Below are 21,341 nucleotides of genomic sequence, written 5' to 3'. Positions count from 1 at the left end.
CGGTACCGGAGTGCCAAGTCTAGGTCCAAAAGACTTCTCAACAGCTTCTACCCCCAAGCCATAAGACTCCTGAACAGCTAATCATGGCTACCCGGACTATTTGCACTGCCCACCCACCCCATCCTTTTTACGCTGCTGCTACTCTGTTAATTATTTATGCATAGTCACTTTAACTCTACCCACATGTACATATTACTTCAAATACCTCAACTAGCCGGTGCCCCCGCACATTGACTCTGCACCGGTACCCCCCTGTATATATATCCTCCCTACTGTTATTTTATTTTACTTCTGCTCTTTTTTTCTCAACACTTTTTTTGTTGTTGTTTTATTTTAACTTTTTTTTGTTAAAAATAAATGCACTGTTGGTTAAGGGCTGTAAGTAAGCATTTCACTGTAATGTCTGCACCTGTTGTATTCGGCGCATGTGACCAAATAAAATTTGATTTGATTTGATTTGATTTGTATTGACATTTCCATATGTAAGATCATCATACAGAGATGGTTGTCTATGGAGATGTGCTCTAGCTGAGAAGACATTACCTCATTGTGACTGTTATTATTAGAGTGAGTCTCTCCTGAAGAGAACGATGATTGGAAACTAGCAATGGGGAATAGCTTGGGGAGCTTGTGTGTCTGTGTGTGTGCGTGCGTGCGTGTGAAAATCTCATGCTGTTATGATGTAGATTTCTCCACCCAAACAAGATGTGTGACAGCAGATGTTGTGTCTAACACATTTCTATCCTCTCTCTCTCTCTCTCTCTCTCTCTTTCTCTCTCCCTCTCTCCCTCTCTCTCTCTCTCTCTCTCTCTCTCTCTCTCTCTCGCTCTCGCTCTCGCTCTCTCTCTCTCTCTCTCTCTCTCTCTCTCTCTCTCTCTCTCTCTCTCTCTCTCTCTCTCTCTCTCTCTCTCTCTCTCTCTCTCTCTCTCTCTCTCTCTCTCTCTCTCTCTCTCTCTCTCTCTCTCTCTCTCTCTCTCTCTCTCTCTCTCTTCTCCTTCTGTCCCCCCCACCCCTTGCTCTCCCCCCCTGACAGAGGCGTCCATCTTGAGTTATGACGGCAGTATGTACATGAAGGTGGTGGTACCCCAGGTGATGCACACAGAGGCGGAGGACGTGTCTCTGCGTTTCATGTCCCAGCGGGCCTACGGCCTGCTCATGGCCACCACCTCGCGGGACTCGGCCGACACGCTGCGTCTGGAGCTGGATGGGGGCCGGGTCAAGCTCACGGTCAACCTAGGTATCGTATTCCACTACCGACTACACCACGTGGCTGTCTCTTTCTCTCTTCCATCGCTGTCTCCATCCCTCCATTATTATCATTTGCCTTTATTCTTTTTTTTTCTTAGTTTAATTTATAGAATAAAGGACAGCAATAATTTAATTAATAGTGATAAACACATGTTCTTATTTTTATTTGCATGGACTTTATTGTGATCAATAAGATATTGATTGAATAAGACTCTTCATAGAAATTACTCTACTTTTTAACAAAACTTTTTTTTGAGCATTATTTAAACTGCTTCATTCTGAAAGTTCTTGTCATTGATAAACATGCTGTCTGGCCCATCTTTTGAACAGATAAAACATAGCCATTTTCATAGTCCTGTAAAAAAACAACTTTTGAGACAGTCACAGTATCACTAGATATAAAAGTATATTTTCATTTATTGTCACACTATTGCTAAACAGAACACTATTGCTATTATAATGTAATACATATACTACGTATTTTTTAGCATTCTAAAGTGCTGTGACTTTCTAAGAGTTGACTTAAGCTGTCCGCATGCTTCCCAGACGAAACAGTTCGGAAGATTTTGTGCATATATTATGACAACATTTTGTGACGTTTTTTTTGGGGGGGGGGGACTTCGGTAAAGGTTTTTTCGGTTTGGGCACACAACATTTTTTCTTGAGGCAAGCTGAAGTTTGTAGCCGAAGTCTACGCCGCTTCATCGGTGATTGGTCAACAGTAGGGATTCTTCAGTACATTTTTTTTTTTTTTTTTACATTTACGGCATTTAGCAGACACTCTTATCCAGAGCTACTTACAGTAGTGAGTGCATACATTTTCATACTTTTTCATACTAGTCCCCTGTGGGAATCAAACCCACAACCCTGCCATTGCAAGCGCCATGCTCTACCAACTGAGCTTTGTTGTCATTCAACGAGAGATAACGCGTTCTCATGCACATTTTGTCTTTGAGAAATACTGCACCAAACATCTTACTTGTAAAATTACTAAGAACTAAGATCTCTTCGGCAAAAATGTCAAAATTAATGACCGATTTTTTTTGTTATCTTCGATTAATTCTGACTATTTTGAGGAAGTGTATACTGGCTACGGCATCTCAAAATGGACAATCAGTACTATTGGCGCTTTTTTTCTAGTTTTTCAAGCGAATGTCTTTTAAGGGAGTATGCGAGCACACTCGCTCCGTTTGGCTAGCCGCCAGCCGAACTGAAGCATGCTGACACCTTTACTCCAACTCATTCTCAGCTCATCACCTAGAGGAAATTGAGAAAGAAAAATCTTTACTTTACATTTTCCACTAACATCATCTTCTTGTCTTCAAGTTGTAACTTCCTGGCTTTTGATTTTGGGTTTGTTCTCCTTCTCTCTGTTTATGGTGTACGCATACTATATACAACTCCATTTCCCATCATGCTTTGTCAAAAGATGGTATTCACCCCTTCAAAGGCCTTAAGCCTGCGGCCCGTCAAGCGAACAGCCCGAGAACAGAGCCCAGCCAAACCTGCAGCTGGCTGCCTTCCTTCTCTCTTTTGACAAACACACCACTGTGTTACATAAAGGAAAGAAGCACTAGTATACATAACCTATATTTACACATTGTGTCGTTAAGATTGATTAAATCTTTATTAAAGCTGGGTATTTGTCATAATAGTTTGTAGTCGTTATTATAATAGGTACAGTAGTATTGATATGCTAATGTTAGTTACTGAAGTAGTTTAATAAGTTGTAATTCTACCTTTATACAAATAATAATAATAATAATAATAATAATATGCCATTTGGCAGACGCTTTTATCCAAAGCGACTTACAGTCATGCGTGCATATTTTTTTTTTTGTGTATGGGTGGTCCCGGGGATCGAACCCACTACCTTGGCGTTACAAGCGCCGTGCTCTACCAGCTGAGCTACAGATGCAATGCAACTATAAAAATTGGCTACACAAAAGTACTCTACACAATTAACTTGTTGTATGAAGTACAACGTCAATAACGAGCATCACATATCCACATTTAAGTGTTGAAGAGATAGATATTCTTAATGTGTTTAGCTAAACTCATATGATACATCATTTTATAGAAACAACATATATTTCTACAGTCTATCCTGGACTGTTAGATACAATGGTCTTGTGCCTCTGCATGGTGCTGGCGCTGATTGGATCGCGGCTGTTCGCTCCCACTTTTCTGTTGCGGTTGACGACACATGAACCCACCAGCCACATGGTGACCAACCCAGAATATCTTTCGTAGGATCCCATAGGCCGTCTCAAATTGTCCACCACAGAAACCTGTACAACAGGCAGGAATCTGCTGTCAGTGAAGGAACTAGTCAAGTATCTTTCACCAATCAATTCGCCTTTTGATATTCACTATCTCAGATTACAAATACGATTTTTATTTGATGTGTACGTTTATTCCGGTGTCAAGTATAATAGCGTTGCACTGTGTTTCAAAGATCCGTAGCTCCAATATGAATAGCTCCACCTTCTTGCTAACATCAGACATATGATTTTAATAGCCCGTTTAGTCAACAAGTTGGTGTGAAAGCTTTGGAGCTGTAGACTTTGAGCTTTAAAAAAAAAGGAAACTATTCCAAAATGAAAGTCTATGCTGGGTTGAAGAATCTATGTGGTTGGTAAAATAAAAAGCGGCCATTTTCAAAATGTAGACAGCCAGTGTCCTTGTTATGCAGATTTAAATAAATTACATTTGCCCATATGTGTATAATCTAAGTGTTATAGTAGTGGTCACAGAACTCAGTTAATTTCAGAACTTTAACAAGTGATGCAAAAGCGCTATGTACATTTTACCATACAACACCCAACTAATGTCCATATAAGCCATAACTATTTTTGTATATGGACCAACGATTTGACATTTGTGAACATATTAATTATACCTGATACATTACTAGTTATTAAAATCATATTGCAATTGGAGTCAAACTTGTAGAATTAAAGCTAGAAATGTGTAATGTACGCTAACAGGCTAACACCTAAGAGTTTATAGAGACCCCTCCCCCTTTTACAAAATGGCCGCCTCTCTGCATGTGGACGTCCCCGGAAGGGTGGAATTCTTGTTTTTGGATGTCTGCAGCTATAACCTTGAAGGATGCAATTTCATCTGTCATTTATTCTTCCCCATCTAGACTGTATCAGGATAAACTGTACTTCCAGTAAGTTAACACTCAAGTTTAATTTTGCTCTTGTATTATGATACTCTACTGTTTAAAGGAATGTGTTATTTTAAGTTTGTCTTTCTATAGTGTTGGTTGGAGAATAGCTAATGGGTGTGTCTGTCTGTTCAACTGGTCAGACCATCAGTAGATCATAGACAACACAAACACCCAAACTGGAAACAGACAGGGTGGTGATTTGTTCATCGCTTAGATTTTTATTTTTATTTAAGGCCATATTTGATTAAATAAGAACATTTCATGTTATAGGGTCCTGTGACCGATTTTTATTTATTTAACGAATGTATTTTAGTTATAAAAGTAGTTCCACTGTCATAAAAGTTTGGTTTAACGTTTTTTAAACAATATGCTTTCTCTTTCTAGAAACTGGTAATTATATAACCCTTTTTATAATCTCTAGTAAATTTTTTCTGTTATATGGCAGATGCATTATTTAGCATTTTGGTTTTCGTCGCAAAGTTGAGATGAACAAATCACCACTTATTATTACGTAACTAAATGTTCAAGAATTCTTACATGCAAACAGAGCTTCATCATAGGTGGACAATGGTGAATACATTTAACTATTTAGTAGAAGTAACTTGATTATACAACATGATAAAGAGATGCAGTACATAGGGATGTTATACTATTCATACATTGTAGGACCTATCCAAGTGAAATGCCACAGTTGAAGAGTTCATGGTTACTGCAGGATTTGTGTAGATTCTTAAGTCTGAGCTTTGGTTTGACACTAGAATACATTCTATTGGGGAGTGGGGGTACGCGTGTGCATGTGTGAGTGACAGATATTATTAATATTATTGTACATTCGGCTCCTATAATCAGAGCCTGACCGATTTATCGGTTGACCGATAAAATATATAAAGTTCTTGTTTTTTTTCAAAGTTGCCGGGATGTCACGTGTCCTACTTATATCAGGACAGTTGTAACAACTTAAGCATTACGAAACGTATATATTATCAAATAAACCTTGCGTAGCAAATAAGCCATTAATTTTTTTTTGGGTTGACCAAATTTGTAACTCTCTCATTGCCTTCCATACAAAAACTCCTTGCTTGGTAGGCGAAAAAATGACAACTGCTGGAGGGAGACAGATTTTCAGCAGAGTTGGGCCTCTCTCTTCCTCTAGCTAGCCGGCTAACTAGCTGTGGAAAAGTACTTGATAGCGCCGAGGCAACACTTGGTGCTTGAGGCAGCCCGTGCCAGCGGCTACTTTTGTGATTTATGTTTATTCCTTTCGAGTGCCAACTACCAGAATCCAGTGGCTATAGGCCTACAATCGATGAAAACGACGTAGCTAAATACTAATACATTGAAAATGTCTCCTATGTCGTTGTTTTCCAGATGGCTGGCATGAGAGGGCTCAGTTTGTTTTGAAAATCATTGCAGTTTATCCTCCTTTTACTAGACTAGAGTAACACATAGTTTTTCCATAACCAAATATTGTCTTTCTGGTGCTCCTAAATTCTTGAATTAATGTTATTTCCTAAAATGTAAGAAATCAACTTTCTTAGTATCATTGTAGGACTGTTTTAAGCACAATAGATACAGAAAATTTATGTTTTTTTCTTAATTCGAGCTATAATAATTAATAAATAAATATCAACAGATATATCATTATCAGTGAATATTTTCACTCTAATATCGGAATCAGTATCCAAAAATCACATATCGGTCGGGCTCTACCTATAATGTCTGGGGCTAATTAATGCAGGAAATAGCATTTCAGGTCAAAGAGCAGAATCCAGATCTCATATAACATCAGGCTGGTCACAGTCAATCACAGTACATATCTAACCACTTATTTTTTCCATTGTAATATTGTGTAATAACAGAAATGAGGGCTATTTTATTATTTAATACCTTCTCTGAGCTAATAGCCTTTGTTATAAAAGAGCCACACAGTACAGTATGTCTTAGTTATGAGGAATATTAGGTGCATTACCCAAAATAATGTGAAGACTAAAATAGACTAAAAGAATGACCTCAAAATACTGGGCACAATAACTGCTGCATGCACAACTAAAAATCAAGGTTTTAACACTGTTTTAACACTGTTTTTAACACTATTTTAACACTGTTTTAACACTGTTTTAACACTGTTTTAACACTGGTTTTAACACTGTTTTAACACTGTTTTAACACTGTTTTAACACTGTTTTAACACTGTTTTTAACACTGTTTTAACACTGTTTTTAACACTGTTTTAACACTGCTAACTGCCAAGGAAACGAGAAACTGTCCAAATCAATATCCCTCCAGGCTTGTGTCTGCCAGAATCCGTTTGTGTTGACTTGATCAAATGAACAGCACACACACACACACACACACACACACACACACACACACACACACACACACACACACACACACACACACACGACAGGGTGAGAATACACACACACACACACCCATGACAGGTTGAGAACACATACACACAGACACACACACACAGTCCTCTTTAACCTAGTATTCATATAGTAATAACAGAATTGGAAATGTGGACAGGATTTCCAGTCACTATGATGAGTAAAACCTGTGTAGTTGTTGCATTGACTGCAATGTTTTTCTGCTCAATACACTGCCTTCGGAAAATATTCAGACCCCTTGACTTTTTCCACATTTTGTTACATTACAGCCGTATTCTAAAATGGATTAAATGTTTTTTTTCCCCCCTCATCAAGCTACAAACAATACCCCATAATGACAAAGCAAAAAAAGATTTTTAAATATTTTTGCTAATTTATATTTAAAAAAAAAAACTGAAATATCACATTTACGTAAGTATTCAGACCCTTTACTCAGTACTTTGTTGAAGCACCTTTGGCAGTGACTACAGCCTTGAGTCTTATTGGGTATGATGCTACAAGCTTGGCAAAACCTGTATTTGGGGAGTTTCTCCCATTCTTCTCTGCAGATACTCTCAATCTCTGTCATGTTGGATGGGGAGGGTGGCTGCACAGCTATTTTCAGGTCTCTCCAGAGATGTTAGATCGGGTTCAAGTCCGGGCTCTGGCTGGGCCACTCAAGGACATTCAGAGACTTGTCCCAAAGCCACTCCTGTGTTGTCTTGGCTGTGTGCTTAGGGTCACTGTCCTGTTGGAAGGTGAGCCTTCGCCCCAGTCTGAGGTCCTGAGCGCACTGGAGCAAGGATCTCTCTGTACTTTGCTCCGTTCATTCAGCGGGCTGTCATATGCCTTTTACTGAGGAGTGGCTTCCATCTGGCCACTCTACCATAAAGGCCTGATTGGTGGAGTGCTGCAGAGATGGTTGTCCTTCTGGAAGGCTCTCCCATCTCCACAGAGGAACTGTAGAGCTCTGTCAGAGTGACCATCGGGTTCTTGGTCACCTCCCTGACCAAGGCCCTTCTCCCCCGATTGCTCAGTTTGGCCGGGTGGCTAGCTCTAGGAAGAGTCTTGGTGGTTCCAAACTTCTTCCATTTAAGAATGATGGAGGGCACTGTGTTCTTAGGGACCTTCAATGCTGCAGATATTTTTTGGTACTCTTCCCCCCTCGACACAATCCTGTCTCTGAGCTCTACGGACAATTCCTTCGACCTCATGGCTTGTTTTTTGCTGTGACATGCACTGTCACCTGTGGGACCTTTTATAGACAGTTGTGTGCCTTTCGAAATCATGTCCAATCATTTGAATTTACCACAGGTGGACTGCAATATGTCACGTCTCCTCCCGTTGCTCTCCTCCAGCGCTCTGATTTGCCAGTCTACTGAGCCACCGGTCTGAGTGCACCACCTCGGCAACACCGGAATGGAAACCAAACGCACCCTAATCACCTCCAGCGCACCTGCACCTCATCATCTCATCACCACCACTATATAGCCCTGGACTGTTCTGTATGATGTTGTGTGTGATTGTTTAGCTTCGTGTCGTGTACGCTATCTTTGTTATTTCTCTTTGTCATTGTTTAAGTAAACCTTGACCTTGTTAATTCCTGCGTCTGCGTCCTGCCTCTTCGTATACTCAGTACTCATCACACAATGAAGTTGTAGAAAAATCTCAAAGATGATCAATGGAAACAGGATTCACCTGAGCTCAATATCGAGTCTCATAGCAAAGTCTCTGAATACTTATGTAAATAAGGTATTTTTTTATGTATTTTCTTTATGTGCTAAAATATCTAAAAACCTATTTTCGCTTTGTCATAGGGTATTGTGTGTAGATTGCTGAGATTCTTTATTTATTTAATACATTTTTGAATAAGGCTGTAACGTAACAACATTTGGAAAAAGTCAAGGGGTCTGAATACCTTCCGAAGGCACTGTACATATTTAAAATTGTACATTTCTGCAATGAAGGTGCTAGTCCAGTGTACAATCATGATTGAAGAGATATTGTTTTAGAAAAAAGTATTCATTGTTGCTTTTTAACAAAATAACTGAATAACTTATTTCCTAAATATAACCAAACCTTTGCTTTCCACACTATGCGAGATGATCCCAAATGAAAATTAGTCAGTTTGACATGTCAAGCTACTCTGCTATCATCATCTGCAATATACGCCTTCAATTACACCTACTTCTTGTAGTGGTTACAAATAAGCTCATTATATCGCCTCCTTCTGTTGAAAAAGGCCCAATATAACAGCCCCTTTTGGAAAGTAAAGGTTTTGTTGGTGAGGCAGGATGACTTTAACTTTGTGACCAACCATCGTTCTCAGGCAAGGGACCCGAGACCCTGTATGCTGGGCAAAAACTCAATGATAATGAGTGGCATACGGTCCGCGTGGTCCGCCGGGGCAAAACCTACAAGCTCACGGTGGACGATGACATAGCAGAAGGTACTAAACTAGCTACAGCCTGAGAGAAACAGGGGTCCATTTCATTTCAAGTCCAGTCAATTCAGAAAGTAAAGCAGATTCCAATTCCAAATATCCCTAATTGAAAAGCATTGAAGAGAATTGGAATTGGAATTTCAATGTACTTCCTGAATTGAAATGGAATTGACCCCAACCCTGGAAAGAAACTCCCTCATCTGCCACTGTTTGAATGGGTGACGTGTAACGGTGTTCTGATTTAGTTTTAGGATTACGTGAATTACAACATTTGCTAATTAAGGTTAACTATCCTTTCAGTGTTTTTTTTTTAATGCTATTTCAAGTAATTATTTGAGAAGGTTGACTATAAACTGTTAACATCCATTGATATGTCTGAATTGTTCTCGCTGAAGTTTATTCATTTGTAGTATTATGTTGTAGTTAACCATATTCTACTGGCTAAAATTCACCACCTCTTTAAATTCAGCCTTTTGTGTTAGTATCAGACAGTGTATTCTTTTTCTTTTCTATCTTGTTTTCTTTCTTTCTTTCCCCTACTCCAGGCCAGATGGCGGGCGACCACACCCGTCTGGAGTTCCACAACATCGAGACGGGCATCATGACGGAGAGACGCTTCGTCTCAGCCATCCCCTCTAGCTTCATCGGACACCTGCAGAGTCTCAGGTTCCTCTTCGCTCATATTCTTTCTTATGTTCTTTGTTATATACATTGTTATATACTTTTTTTAAAATATTATTTATGCTATATACTGTTAGGATCTTTATTTCACCCAGAAAGACACAACAGTATACAAGCTCTTTACAGACAATGCAAGGAGATTTTAGTGTGACTACTATGCCATCAGATTGAATATGTTGACATTGTTGAAATGATGTCTATTTTGGAGAAAGCCTATCTAAATCAGTTAAGATGACTGTTATGTTTTGCTTAACTTTAGCAGGTCTTGGTGATAAGTTTGTCTCTAGCGAATGACAGGTCCCTTCCTGTGAACAAGAAAGAGGTTTCTGCGTTTACATCAGATAATATATTTATTCCCCACTCTACTTACGGCAGGTTCAACGGCATGCTGTATATTGATCTCTGTAAGAACGGAGACATCGACATCTGTGAGCTCAACGCCCGCTTTGGCATGCGCTCCATCATCGCCGACCCTGTGACCTTCAAGTCCAAGAGCAGCTACCTGAGCCTGGCCACCCTGCAGGCCTACACCTCCATGCACCTGTTCTTCCAGTTCAAGACCACTTCACCTGACGGTTTCATACTGTTCAACAGTGGAGACGGCAACGACTTCATCGCTGTGGAGCTGGTTAAAGGGTGAGTGGGATTCTACCTGGTGTTGGACTTTCCTTGTTTGTTTGCTTTGTGTTTTTTTTTTGTTCCAGCACCTCGATGAAAGACGATAGGTACACAGGGTTGGTATTACAGAAGCATATTGTCACCACAGTAAGTGACATATACTTCAACGAATACAGATCTCGGATCGTAATTTGACCCATTTTGTCACAGGGGGAAAATAATCCTGCAGCAGGAGGATTTGAATATCTGAAGAGATATCTAGAATTGCCGCCAGGGTCAGCTGGAAGCGGTGTTTGAATACGATGCAGTACCATACCTACATTGTACCTTAGTCTGCAGGTCCACTGGGCGCCAGTTCAAGTAGCTTACAGTGGGGGAAAAAAGTATTTAGTCAGCCACCAATTGTGCAAGTTCTCCCACTTAAAAAGATGAGAGAGGCCTGTAATTTTCATCATAGGTACACGTCAACTATGACAGACAAATTGAGGAAAAAAAATCCAGAAAATCACATTGTAGGATTTTAATGAATTTATTTGCAAATTATGGTGGAAAATAAGTATTTGGTCACCTACAAACAAGCAAGATTTCTGGCTCTCACAGACCTGTAACTTCTTCTTTAAGAGGCTCCTCTGTCCTCCACTCGTTACCTGTATTAATGGCACCTGTTTGAACTTGTTATCAGTATAAAAGACACCTGTCCACAACCTCAAACAGTCACACTCCAAACTCCACTATGGCCAAGACCAAAGAGCTGTCAAAGGACGCCAGAAACAAAATTGTAGACCTGCACCAGGCTGGGAAGACTGAATCTGCAATAGATAAGCAGCTTGGTTTGAAGAAATCAACTGTGGGAGCAATTATTAGGAAATGGAAGACATACAAGACCACTGATAATCTCCCTCGATCTGGGGCTCCATGCAAGATCTCACCCCGTGGGATCAAAATGATCACAAGAACGGTGAGCAAAAATCCCAGAACCACACGGGGGGACCTAGTGAATGACCTGCAGAGAGCTGGGACCAAAGTAACAAAGCCTACCATCAGTAACACACTACGCCGCCAGGGACTCAAATCCTGCAGTGCCAGACGTGTCCCCCTGCTTAAGCCAGTACATGTCCAGGCCCGTCTGAAGTTTGCTAGAGTGCATTTGGATGATCCAGAAGAGGATTGGGAGAATGTCATATGGTCAGATGAAACCAAAATATAACTTTTTGGTAAAAACTCAACTCGTCGTGTTTGGAGGACAAAGAATGCTGAGTTGCATCCAAAGAACACCATACCTACTGTGAAGCATGGGGGTGGAAACATCATGCTTTGGGGCTGTTTTTCTGCAAAGGGACCAGGACGACTGATCCGTGTAAAGGAAAGAATGAATGGGGCCATGTATCGTGAGATTTTGAGTGAAAACCTCCTTCCATCAGCAAGGGCATTGAAGATGAAACGTGGCTGGGTCTTTCAGCATGACAATGATCCCAAACACACCGCCCGGGCAACGAAGGAGTGGCTTCTTAAGAAGCATTTCAAGGTCCTGGAGTGGCCTAGCCAGTCTCCAGATCTCAACCCCATAAAAAATCTTTGGAGGGAGTTGAAAGTCCGTGTTGCCCAGTGACAGCCCCAAAACATCACTGCTCTAGAAAAGATCTGCATGGAGGAATGGGCCAAAATACCAGCAACTTTGTGTGAAAACCTTGTGAAGACTTACAGAAAACGTTTGACTTGTGTCAATGCCAACAAAGGGTATATAACAAAGTATTGAGAAACTTTTGTAATTGACCAAATACTTATTTTCCACCATAATCTGCAAATAAATTCATTAAAAATCCTACAATGTGATTTACTGGATTTTTTTTTTCTCATTTTGTCTGTCATAGTTGACGTGTACCTATGATGAAAATTACAGGCCTCTCTCATCTTTTTAAGTGGGAGAATTTGCACAATTGGTGGCTGACTAAATACTTTTTTCCCCCACTGTATGTAGGTTACGTCCAGGCTACATGCAGGCTACAGCGTCTCGTGTGAATTCTTATGTTGATTGTAATAAATTGACATATTTGTATATTGATATACATATTGATATACTGTATATACATATAGATATTGATATATTTGGGGGTTTTTCGTTAGGGAGAATCCTTTTCTTTTCTTTTTAATCAATTGTTTTATTATATGTTCAAGCCAAGCAATAGGTATAAATATAAATGATTGGTGGCCTCAGTATTGGTCCAGCAGTTACAGCTGATGACCCCGGGTTCGAATCTGTCCCCCTCACCTCCCCGTTCTTTCCAACTCTGTTCTATCTCTTCAATAAAAGCACAAAAAAAATACGAAAGGCGTGGGACTGTCCCACTCCTTAAAAAATACCTTTAAGAAAGAATAAATCATTAGACAAATAACAATTAGATTGTGAGCGCACGTCCAACATAAATATGATTAAAATAATAGAAGGTAGGCTAAATTGATTCATCGAACATGCCCAGACCTAGCAAGCAACAATATATGCTATGCTAACTGATATATGCTAACTGATATATGCTAACTGACATATGCTAACTATTTCCACCATTGAAAGAGAAAACAAACCAAAAAATAGAAAAACAAACTCTATATCAGGGGTACTCAAGTACTATTTGAGAAGGTCCGGTCACACAAATGTCCTAGGTGGGAAAGGTCTGGATGGATAATGTAATTAATCGGCATAGTAACAAACCCCCACCTCGCAATCCATGTGACCCCAAACTGTTCACACCCCTCTTGTTGGCGGAGAGAAAATGTTGCAGTTTTAATTCTAATTTCCCACAATTCTACACATTTCGCATGGGGCAGAGATTTTTGTTTGGCAGTTTTAAAGCGAATTTTCTACAATTCTATGCGTTCTTCCATGTCTTATGTGTGTTTATATGATACCAGGGGTCGGGGGGAACTGCGGTCCGTATTGACCCCGTTCTGGATCCAGTCCGTGGTCTGCCAGTTGAGTATGGAGGCTCTATATGCTGAGATTCAGGTCGGAGATTTTTGATGTGGAAATTAAAACCTTCAGATGAATTTTAAGCCTTGAATACACTGCAAGTCTGCCCTTTCACTTTTGATTCAGGCACTGAATGAGTGGAGGAGTTCCACCATCGGATCGTACATTTTTCAATTAATTTAATTTAGACTGTAGTCTACATTTATGCCCACAAGTTAATTGCATTTATTTAAAGTCTGATAATTTACACATCAAAGAAAAGTTTCTGAGCTCAACGAAATCGCCTTTTAGAAGGGCTGAAATACATAAACATCTTGACAGCTTTTATGAAATTAAATATTGAAGCACACAATGCAGGCTTTCAATCCACAACAAGGATGACTTCAAACTTAAAGTACAGTAGGTCTATGCTACTATAGCCGGCGCATAACAGCTTAGCAATGGCAATCTCACTTACTGTAAGGGCCATCCACATCAAAGACCATAACTATATTGACAAATTATACATAGCCTAACTATAAAACGTGGATGAGCATCCACACTGGAGGAAAGTGTATTGTTCTACAGGAGGCCTACATACAGTGCGTCCAGAAAGTATTCAGACCCCTTGACTTTTTCCACATTTTGATACTTTACAGGCTTATTTTAAAATTGATTAAATAAAACATTTTACTCATCAATCTACACACAATACCCCATAATGACAAAGTGAAAACAGGTTTTAAGATTATTATATTTTTTAAACAGAAATGTCTTATTGACATTGCTATGAGACTCGAAATTGAGCTCAGGTTCCATCCTGTTTCCATTGATAATCCTTGAGATGTTTCTACAACTTGATTGGAGTCCACCTGTGGTAAATTCAATTGATTGGACATGATTTGGAAAGGCACACACCTGTCTACAGTTTATAAGGTCACACAGTTGACAGTGCATGTCAGAGCAAAATTCAAATCATGAGGTCAAAGGAATTGTCCGTAGAGCTCCAAGACAGGATTGAGTCGAGGCACATATCTGGGGTAGGGTACCAAAAAACATCTGCAGCATTGAAGGTCCACAAGAACACAGTGGCCTCCATCATTCTTAAATGGAAGAAGTTTGGAACCACCGAGACTCTGGTCTGATGAAACCAAGATTGAACTCTTTGGCCTGAATGCCAAGTGGCATGTCTGGAGGAAACCTGGCACCATCCCTTCGGTCAAGCATGGTGGTGGCAGCATCATGCTGTGGGGATGATTTTCAGCGGCAGGTACTGTGAGACTAGTCAGGATCGAGGGAAAGATGAACGGAGCAAAGTACAGAGAGATCCTTGATGAAAACCTGCTCCAGAGCACTCAGGACCTCAGACTGGGGCAAAGGTTCACCTTCCAACAGGACAACAACCCTAAGCACACAGCCAAGACAACGCAAGAGTGACTTCGGGACAAGTCTCTGAGTGGCCCAGCCAACTTGAACCCGATTGAACATCTCTGGAGAGAACTGAAAATAGCTGTGCAGCGACGCTCCCCATCCAACCTGACAAAGCTTGAGAGGATCTGCAGAGAAGAATGGGAGAAACTCCCCAAATACAGGTGTGCCAAGCTTGTAGCGTCATACCCAAGAAGACTGAAGGCTGTAATCGCTGCCAAAGGTGCTTCAACAAAGTACTGAGTAAATGGTCTGAATACTTATGTAAATGACTTTTCAGTTTTTTGTTTGTAATAAATTTGCAAAATTTTCTCAAAACCTGTTTTTGCTTTGTCATTATGGGGTATTGTGTGTAGATTGATGAGGAAAAAATTGAATTTAATCATTTTTAGAATAAAGCTGTAACGTAACAAAATGTGGAAAAAGTCAAGGGGTCTGAATACTTTCCGAATGCACTGTATGTCAATCAACTGATGGGCCAAATCAGCTCATCAACTCAGCCAGGGAAACAAACAGTAACCTTTTTTATCGGTTTTCACAGCTTTCATTGATAGGGTAACGGGTAAATAATCAAATAACAAGGGGCCTATTGCAACCATCGATGTCAATAAGATTCGCGCCAGCTGATGTGTTGTTAAATCATCAATATGTACTAAATTCACCTGCACAGCTGATCTCACTTGCAACCATTATTGGTCACCCCATTACAGATCCCTAAAAGATGCTTGCAGCCAAATTATTTCAAGGTATGTTCGGCCTCTTGTTTTAAAACAGACTACGGGCGATCTTTCTATTTGACAAGAATTCCGTACATCATGGCAAATCTACTGTGGCAATTTACCCGACACATTGTATGAATGGTAACTAATGTTGGTGTAGCCTACTGTTATAATTTTATTTGTTTCCTATTTATTTTATCCATTAAAAATAAAGTGTCTGGTATGGTAAAATTCTTATCAAGATAAAAAATTGCCTGCACTGTCCATATTTGAAATGTTTAACTAAATCAAGTCAATCAGGGGGATTTAGTTATTTGTGCCAGAAGGGCATGGGCTGGAGTGAACCCCTTGACGAAACAGTAGGCTTCTATGTGCATACAGAAGGCAGCTGCCCTAACCGCTAAACCACGTCCAAGCCATGATTGAAGTCAAGATTCATAACCTTAGTTTTGCTAGAAACCTTAAAGGCCTAATGCAGCCGTTTTTATCTCAATATTAAATCATTTCTTGGTAACAAATACCTTCCTGTGGTTGTTTTCAATCATAATGGTCAAAAATAAACAAAAATAGCTTCTTAGCAAGAGCAATTTCTCAAGCAAGATTTTTGCTAGGACTGTCTGGGAGTGGTCTGATTGGGTAGGGGAAAATTGAAAATGATCTGCTATTGGCAGAGAGGTTTGGAACTCTCTTTCTTATTGGTCTATTACAGTTGTCACTGACTAGTTGGATATTCATTTCCCACTGAGCAAACAATTTCTGTACTTACAGCATTCATATAAATACATTTGTATCATGTTTTTGCTTCGGCAGAGCTTATTTTTTTTATTGCCATTTGTCAATAAAACTCATAAATGCAACTGTTTATGTAAAATTGGTTTGTGTTATACTTGTAGCCCTGGTTGTCTTGAAAAGAAAATGGTTAATCACTTCGTTGTGAGGCTAAATATAAGGGCTGGACATGCTGATAAATCAAAGTCAGATAAATGAAAAGCCAATTTTTGCTGGGGTCTCGGGACTGATGGGGTTAAGATGTCCTATTTTACGATAATATATAGGCTACTGTAGATCAACAAATAATAATGGGCTGTGTTTTTTGCGTGTTTTTGGCCTTTCAAATCTGAGTCGCTCTCTTTAATTCGCCATTGCGCTCCATTCCGTGGGCTACCTTACTATTCTCAATTTCATCTTGTCTTTACATCTGATATTATAGTCTACAGTAGGCTAAAGCTTAGGTGTAGCCTACAGCTGCATTTCGGATACACTTGACACTTGTATGTCGTAGTGAAGACCAATATCTATCTTGTCTTATTAAGCTAGATATTGTTGATGTGTATGGGTGTATTTCAGACACATATTTGTACATTTTAATGTTGCAGTAATTATTATTATTATAATTTTAAATTAATTTTAGCGTTTCAGCGAGCGAGAGAGGGAGGATGATTTTCATTGCAGTCACTGGTCCGAATGACTCCACTGCCACCGCATGGAGAGAAAGAGAACTGCGGGTTTTCAGTGAACGTGTCTAAATTCCGACGCTCATTTTAATTTCCTGATAGTAGGAAAACATTTAGCTACAAAAGAGTGATCAAATTAAGATCCGACATCAAATTACACAAATTACTTTTAACCACAATGGTTAAATGTCACCATTTTGACATATTCTAATAGTTGACCAACCACTCCACTCACAGAGGCCTAGACGTCATGTCCTCTGCTGCACATTTTAACTTTAAAAAAACAAACATTTTAGTCATTTAGCAGACGCTCTTATCCAGAGCGACTTACAGTTTGTGAGTGCATACATTTTTCATACTGGCCCCCTGTGGGAATCGAACCCACAACCCTGGCGTTGCAAGCGCCATGCGCTACCAACTGAGCTACAGGAGGCCTTTGCACCACGCCTATCGGTCCAACAGCTGTTCTATTCAGTGACCAGAGTAACCTTTGACCCCCCGCAGGTACATCCACTACGTGTTTGATCTTGGCAATGGGCCCAACGTCATCAAGGGCAACAGTGACCGGGCTCTCCATGACAACCAGTGGCACAATGTGGTCATCACTCGTGACAATAGCAATATCCACACTCTGAAGGTGGACGCCAAGGCAACCAGTCAGGTGGTCAACGGAGCCAAGAACCTCGACCTGAAAGGTAGAGTATATAACAGAGGTGGTTCAGTGACCTGACAGGTAGAGTATATAACAGAGGTGGTTCAGTGACCTGACAGGTAGAGTATGATTGTGGGATGACTAACCTTGCCTGAGACCAGAATATCCATGTTCTAGAGCTATGGCTTTAGTGGACTATTGTGGTTTTGAGTCGCACACGTCCACCTGGGTTGGTTATGTTGAATTCTTAGAAATAAATCAAACCTAAAATACTCTTTAATCAAATAATTGATTTGCAGATACAGGACTGTAAAACAAAAGATTTACCAGGACAGTCAAATAAAAGACTGATTGATAAAGCTAGACTGTCAGTAACATGTCCATTTCCGTGTCCTCTCCTCCTCCCTCCAGGTGACCTGTTTATCGCTGGGCTGGGCCCTGGTATGTACGGTAGCCTGCCCAAGCTGGTGGCATCCAGGGACGGCTTCCAGGGCTGCCTGGCCTCAGTGGACCTCAACGGCCGCCTCCCTGACCTCCTACAGGACGCGCTTTTCCGCAGCGGGCAGATAGAGCGTGGATGCGAAGGTACACCCTCCCTCAAAACCATATCCGACTCGGACTTCAACTCAAACTACAACCCCAGAAACAACAAAAACTACAACGACAGCTCAGGGAGCCCATTCGTCCTTATCTCCAACAGTAGAGCCACCTCCATCGTTCCTTATCCTCCCCCGTCCATCCTACTAACCCTGCTGGTCATCTCACTCACCACCCAGATAGCCCTCTGTTAATGAGAGCAAGGCTGGACATTTAAAACCACCCCCAACTGCCATCATTACAGTACAGTAGATAGATGTAGTTAGAGAAGAATTGGACATTTAAAACCACCCCCAACTGCCATCATTACAGTACAGTAGGTAGATGTAGTTAGAGAAGAATTGGACATTTAAAACCACCCCCAACTGCCATCATAACAGTAGGTAGATGTTGACCCTAACCAATGCTCCAGGGTCAGATAGTATTTACTCATCCTAATGTATAAAGTAAGGGTTTAAAGTTGGGACATCTGATCCTAGATCTGTGGTGAGGGGCAACTTCAACCTCGAGCCCCAAACCCAGTGTTTTAGCTAGATGGAGTACAGCTATGGGCAGAAGTGACTTTATGTAGCAGGTTAGGAGAATTAACACAGCAGGTTAGGAGAATTAACGCAGCATGTTAGGAGAAATTAACACAGCAGGCTAGGAGAATTAACGCAGCAGGTTAGGAGAATTAACGTAGCCGGTTAGGATAATTAGTTTAAGGTTAGGAAAGGAGTTAGGGTTAGGGTTAGCTAAAATGCTACAAGTTGTCCCCGATGAGACACAAACATGAAACTTTTGGTCCGTAGCTGTTCTCCAACTAGCCACAACCCAGACCCAGCTCTTATCAGCCACATTGGTCGCACGTTTATGATGTCATTTCAGCACAACTCAAAGCAGCGGTACAGTAACAATAATATTGGTGTTTTAGGTGCTCATCATCATTGACAGTTACAGTCATGTTTCAGAAAGACATAATATACATCTTTAAAACATATTTGCAGCTAGTATAGGAGTGTTTCTGTAGGTACATCACAGGGAGCTACCGGTATACTAAACATTTGATTGTATGGGCATATACCATAATTTGTATGTGATTAATTAGTATTTTGCTCTGTATAATAAGTACTTATCATAAATACGATTAGCTGTTTGTTGATCTAACATACTATATGCCCCACATATTAGAAATAGAATCTCAGCTGTTCTTGCCCGAGCAACAATACAATATAGAAAATGGAGCATGAATAAGAATTGTAACATCTCTATGGAGCCATGTGAAAACCCCAGTCAGAAATGATACAGGAGCTTGTATGAAGTGTGTGCACAAAACTAAAATGCCTAAGGTTTCCATTTCTTTAGAGTTTATCTCAAAGTTTCCATGCATATCAGTTAAGCGCGTAGACGGCCTATTGAAATATTTTTAAACTAGCATCAAATTTCATTCAAATGAACAGTTATTGCTGCAATACTCTTGGCTCCTGACCTTGATCATTAAACATATTTAGTTCTTTGTTACGATAGTTTTTGCTCAGTTTTCATTAATTATTATTGCTTGCATGTGAATCAATTTGCTTTGTGTACACGTATTTCCTGGAGCGTGTTGTTTCTCTCTTCTGTTTTCAATTTCAACATCTCTGTTTTCAATTTTAACATCTCTGTTTTCAATTTCAACATCTCTGTTTTCAATTTCAACATATCTGTTTTCAATTTCAACATCTCTGTTTTCAATTTTAACATCTCTGTTTTCAATTTCAACATCTCTGTTTTCAATTTCAACATCTCTGTTTTCAATTTTTACATCTCTGTTTTCAATTTCAACATCTCTGTTTTCAATTTCAGCATCTCCGTTGTGTATTTATTGTTGTCTTATTTTGAAATGACCATATCAGAGAGCCACACAATGGTGCAGTATAAACCCAATATACCTTTAAATTATGACTATTGAACAGTATATATCTATAACTCAATATTAATATCCCCATAAGTCTTCCTCTCATTACAGCTTACAGTTTATACAATGTACACCATGATGTTTGTGTGACATATCAGTTTATTTATTTATTTATTTTTCACAATAAAAGCTCATAAATCACATTTATTTGGTCTTCTGTTGTATCACATTCATATCATTTCTTATTTTATTGTAATTTTGTTTGTGAGTGGTTATGAGAATGTGTGTGCACATTTATTTTTTGCAAAATAATTGTCATAGTATGAACTTATCTGTCAAGAATAATGGCAGCCTAGTTAGTTGGGGTTTTGAGCACACAGTTGGACAACAGATGGAGTAGCGTGATCAAAAATAATGACTTCGCGAACAGTGTTGTAGGCCCACAGCGATGACGATATTTACGTATTTACAAAGATGGGATAAAAAGAACTACTAGCAACCTAACGGCTACGAGGTCAAAACACCAAACACTGTATAAACTGCAGCAAGACTCACACAGCTAAGAGCTTAAGCAACAACATATTGTCTATACACAACCTACAACAACACCCCCCCCCCCCCAACTATCAGAATGGATTATGCCAAACAATGTGCGGGAACCACACAGGTAATGTAGTGAATGAGAACACCCAACATGAAGACTTTGTGGTTGTGGTAACCAGTGATGACCCCCCCCCCCCCCCCCATTGACCTGTAACTTTGCTATCTGTTGTAAAATTACTGTAAAAGTCCACTGTTTGATTTGTGATTGGTTGTGAACAGGGTAGGCTAGTGTGACCGTGCTATTCGTTGATCTCGCGCTGATGCATGTAATTAAAGTTGTTTATTTATTCATGTTCAGGTGAGAGCTCGCATTTGTATGTTAGCGGTAGTGCTTCTTTACATTCATGCTTTAACAAGTCATTAAGTTGCTTATTTCGCAAAAAAAGAAAAACAACACAGATTAGTTTTTAACATTGCTCCCTCAACTCACCAGCTTGAGGCTCTTCATGTTGGTTGTCACTAGTTACCACAGCCACAAAGTCATAATTGTGGTTAAACCTATTTCTATGATTTCTCTTCTTAAAATCT

General features: G+C 39.9%; 1 protein-coding gene across 1 annotated transcript in view; it reads left to right on the top strand.

Annotated features, from left to right (window-relative positions):
• Nucleotides 1–1,033: 1,033 nt before the first annotated feature.
• The window catches only part of LOC311119103 (neurexin-3a-like), a gene marked incomplete at both ends in the record, with an annotated part of 35,881 nt that continues 15,573 nt past the window's right edge, over nt 1,034–21,341 (top strand). Inside the window, 7 exons of the mRNA XM_084193847.1 lie at nt 1,034–1,237; nt 4,400–4,426; nt 9,128–9,247; nt 9,787–9,907; nt 10,298–10,558; nt 17,590–17,780; nt 18,149–18,322. Of these exons, the coding sequence (XP_084049973.1) occupies nt 1,034–1,237; nt 4,400–4,426; nt 9,128–9,247; nt 9,787–9,907; nt 10,298–10,558; nt 17,590–17,780; nt 18,149–18,322 (1,098 nt within the window). The remainder of the gene's footprint in view (nt 1,238–4,399; nt 4,427–9,127; nt 9,248–9,786; nt 9,908–10,297; nt 10,559–17,589; nt 17,781–18,148; nt 18,323–21,341) is intronic.

This window comes from Coregonus lavaretus (assembly GCF_964263955.1).
Source record: "Coregonus lavaretus genome assembly, contig: HAP1_SCAFFOLD_1987, whole genome shotgun sequence".
Taxonomy (NCBI): Eukaryota; Metazoa; Chordata; class Actinopteri; order Salmoniformes; family Salmonidae; genus Coregonus; species Coregonus lavaretus.
This window is presented reverse-complemented; position numbering and strand designations above follow the sequence as displayed.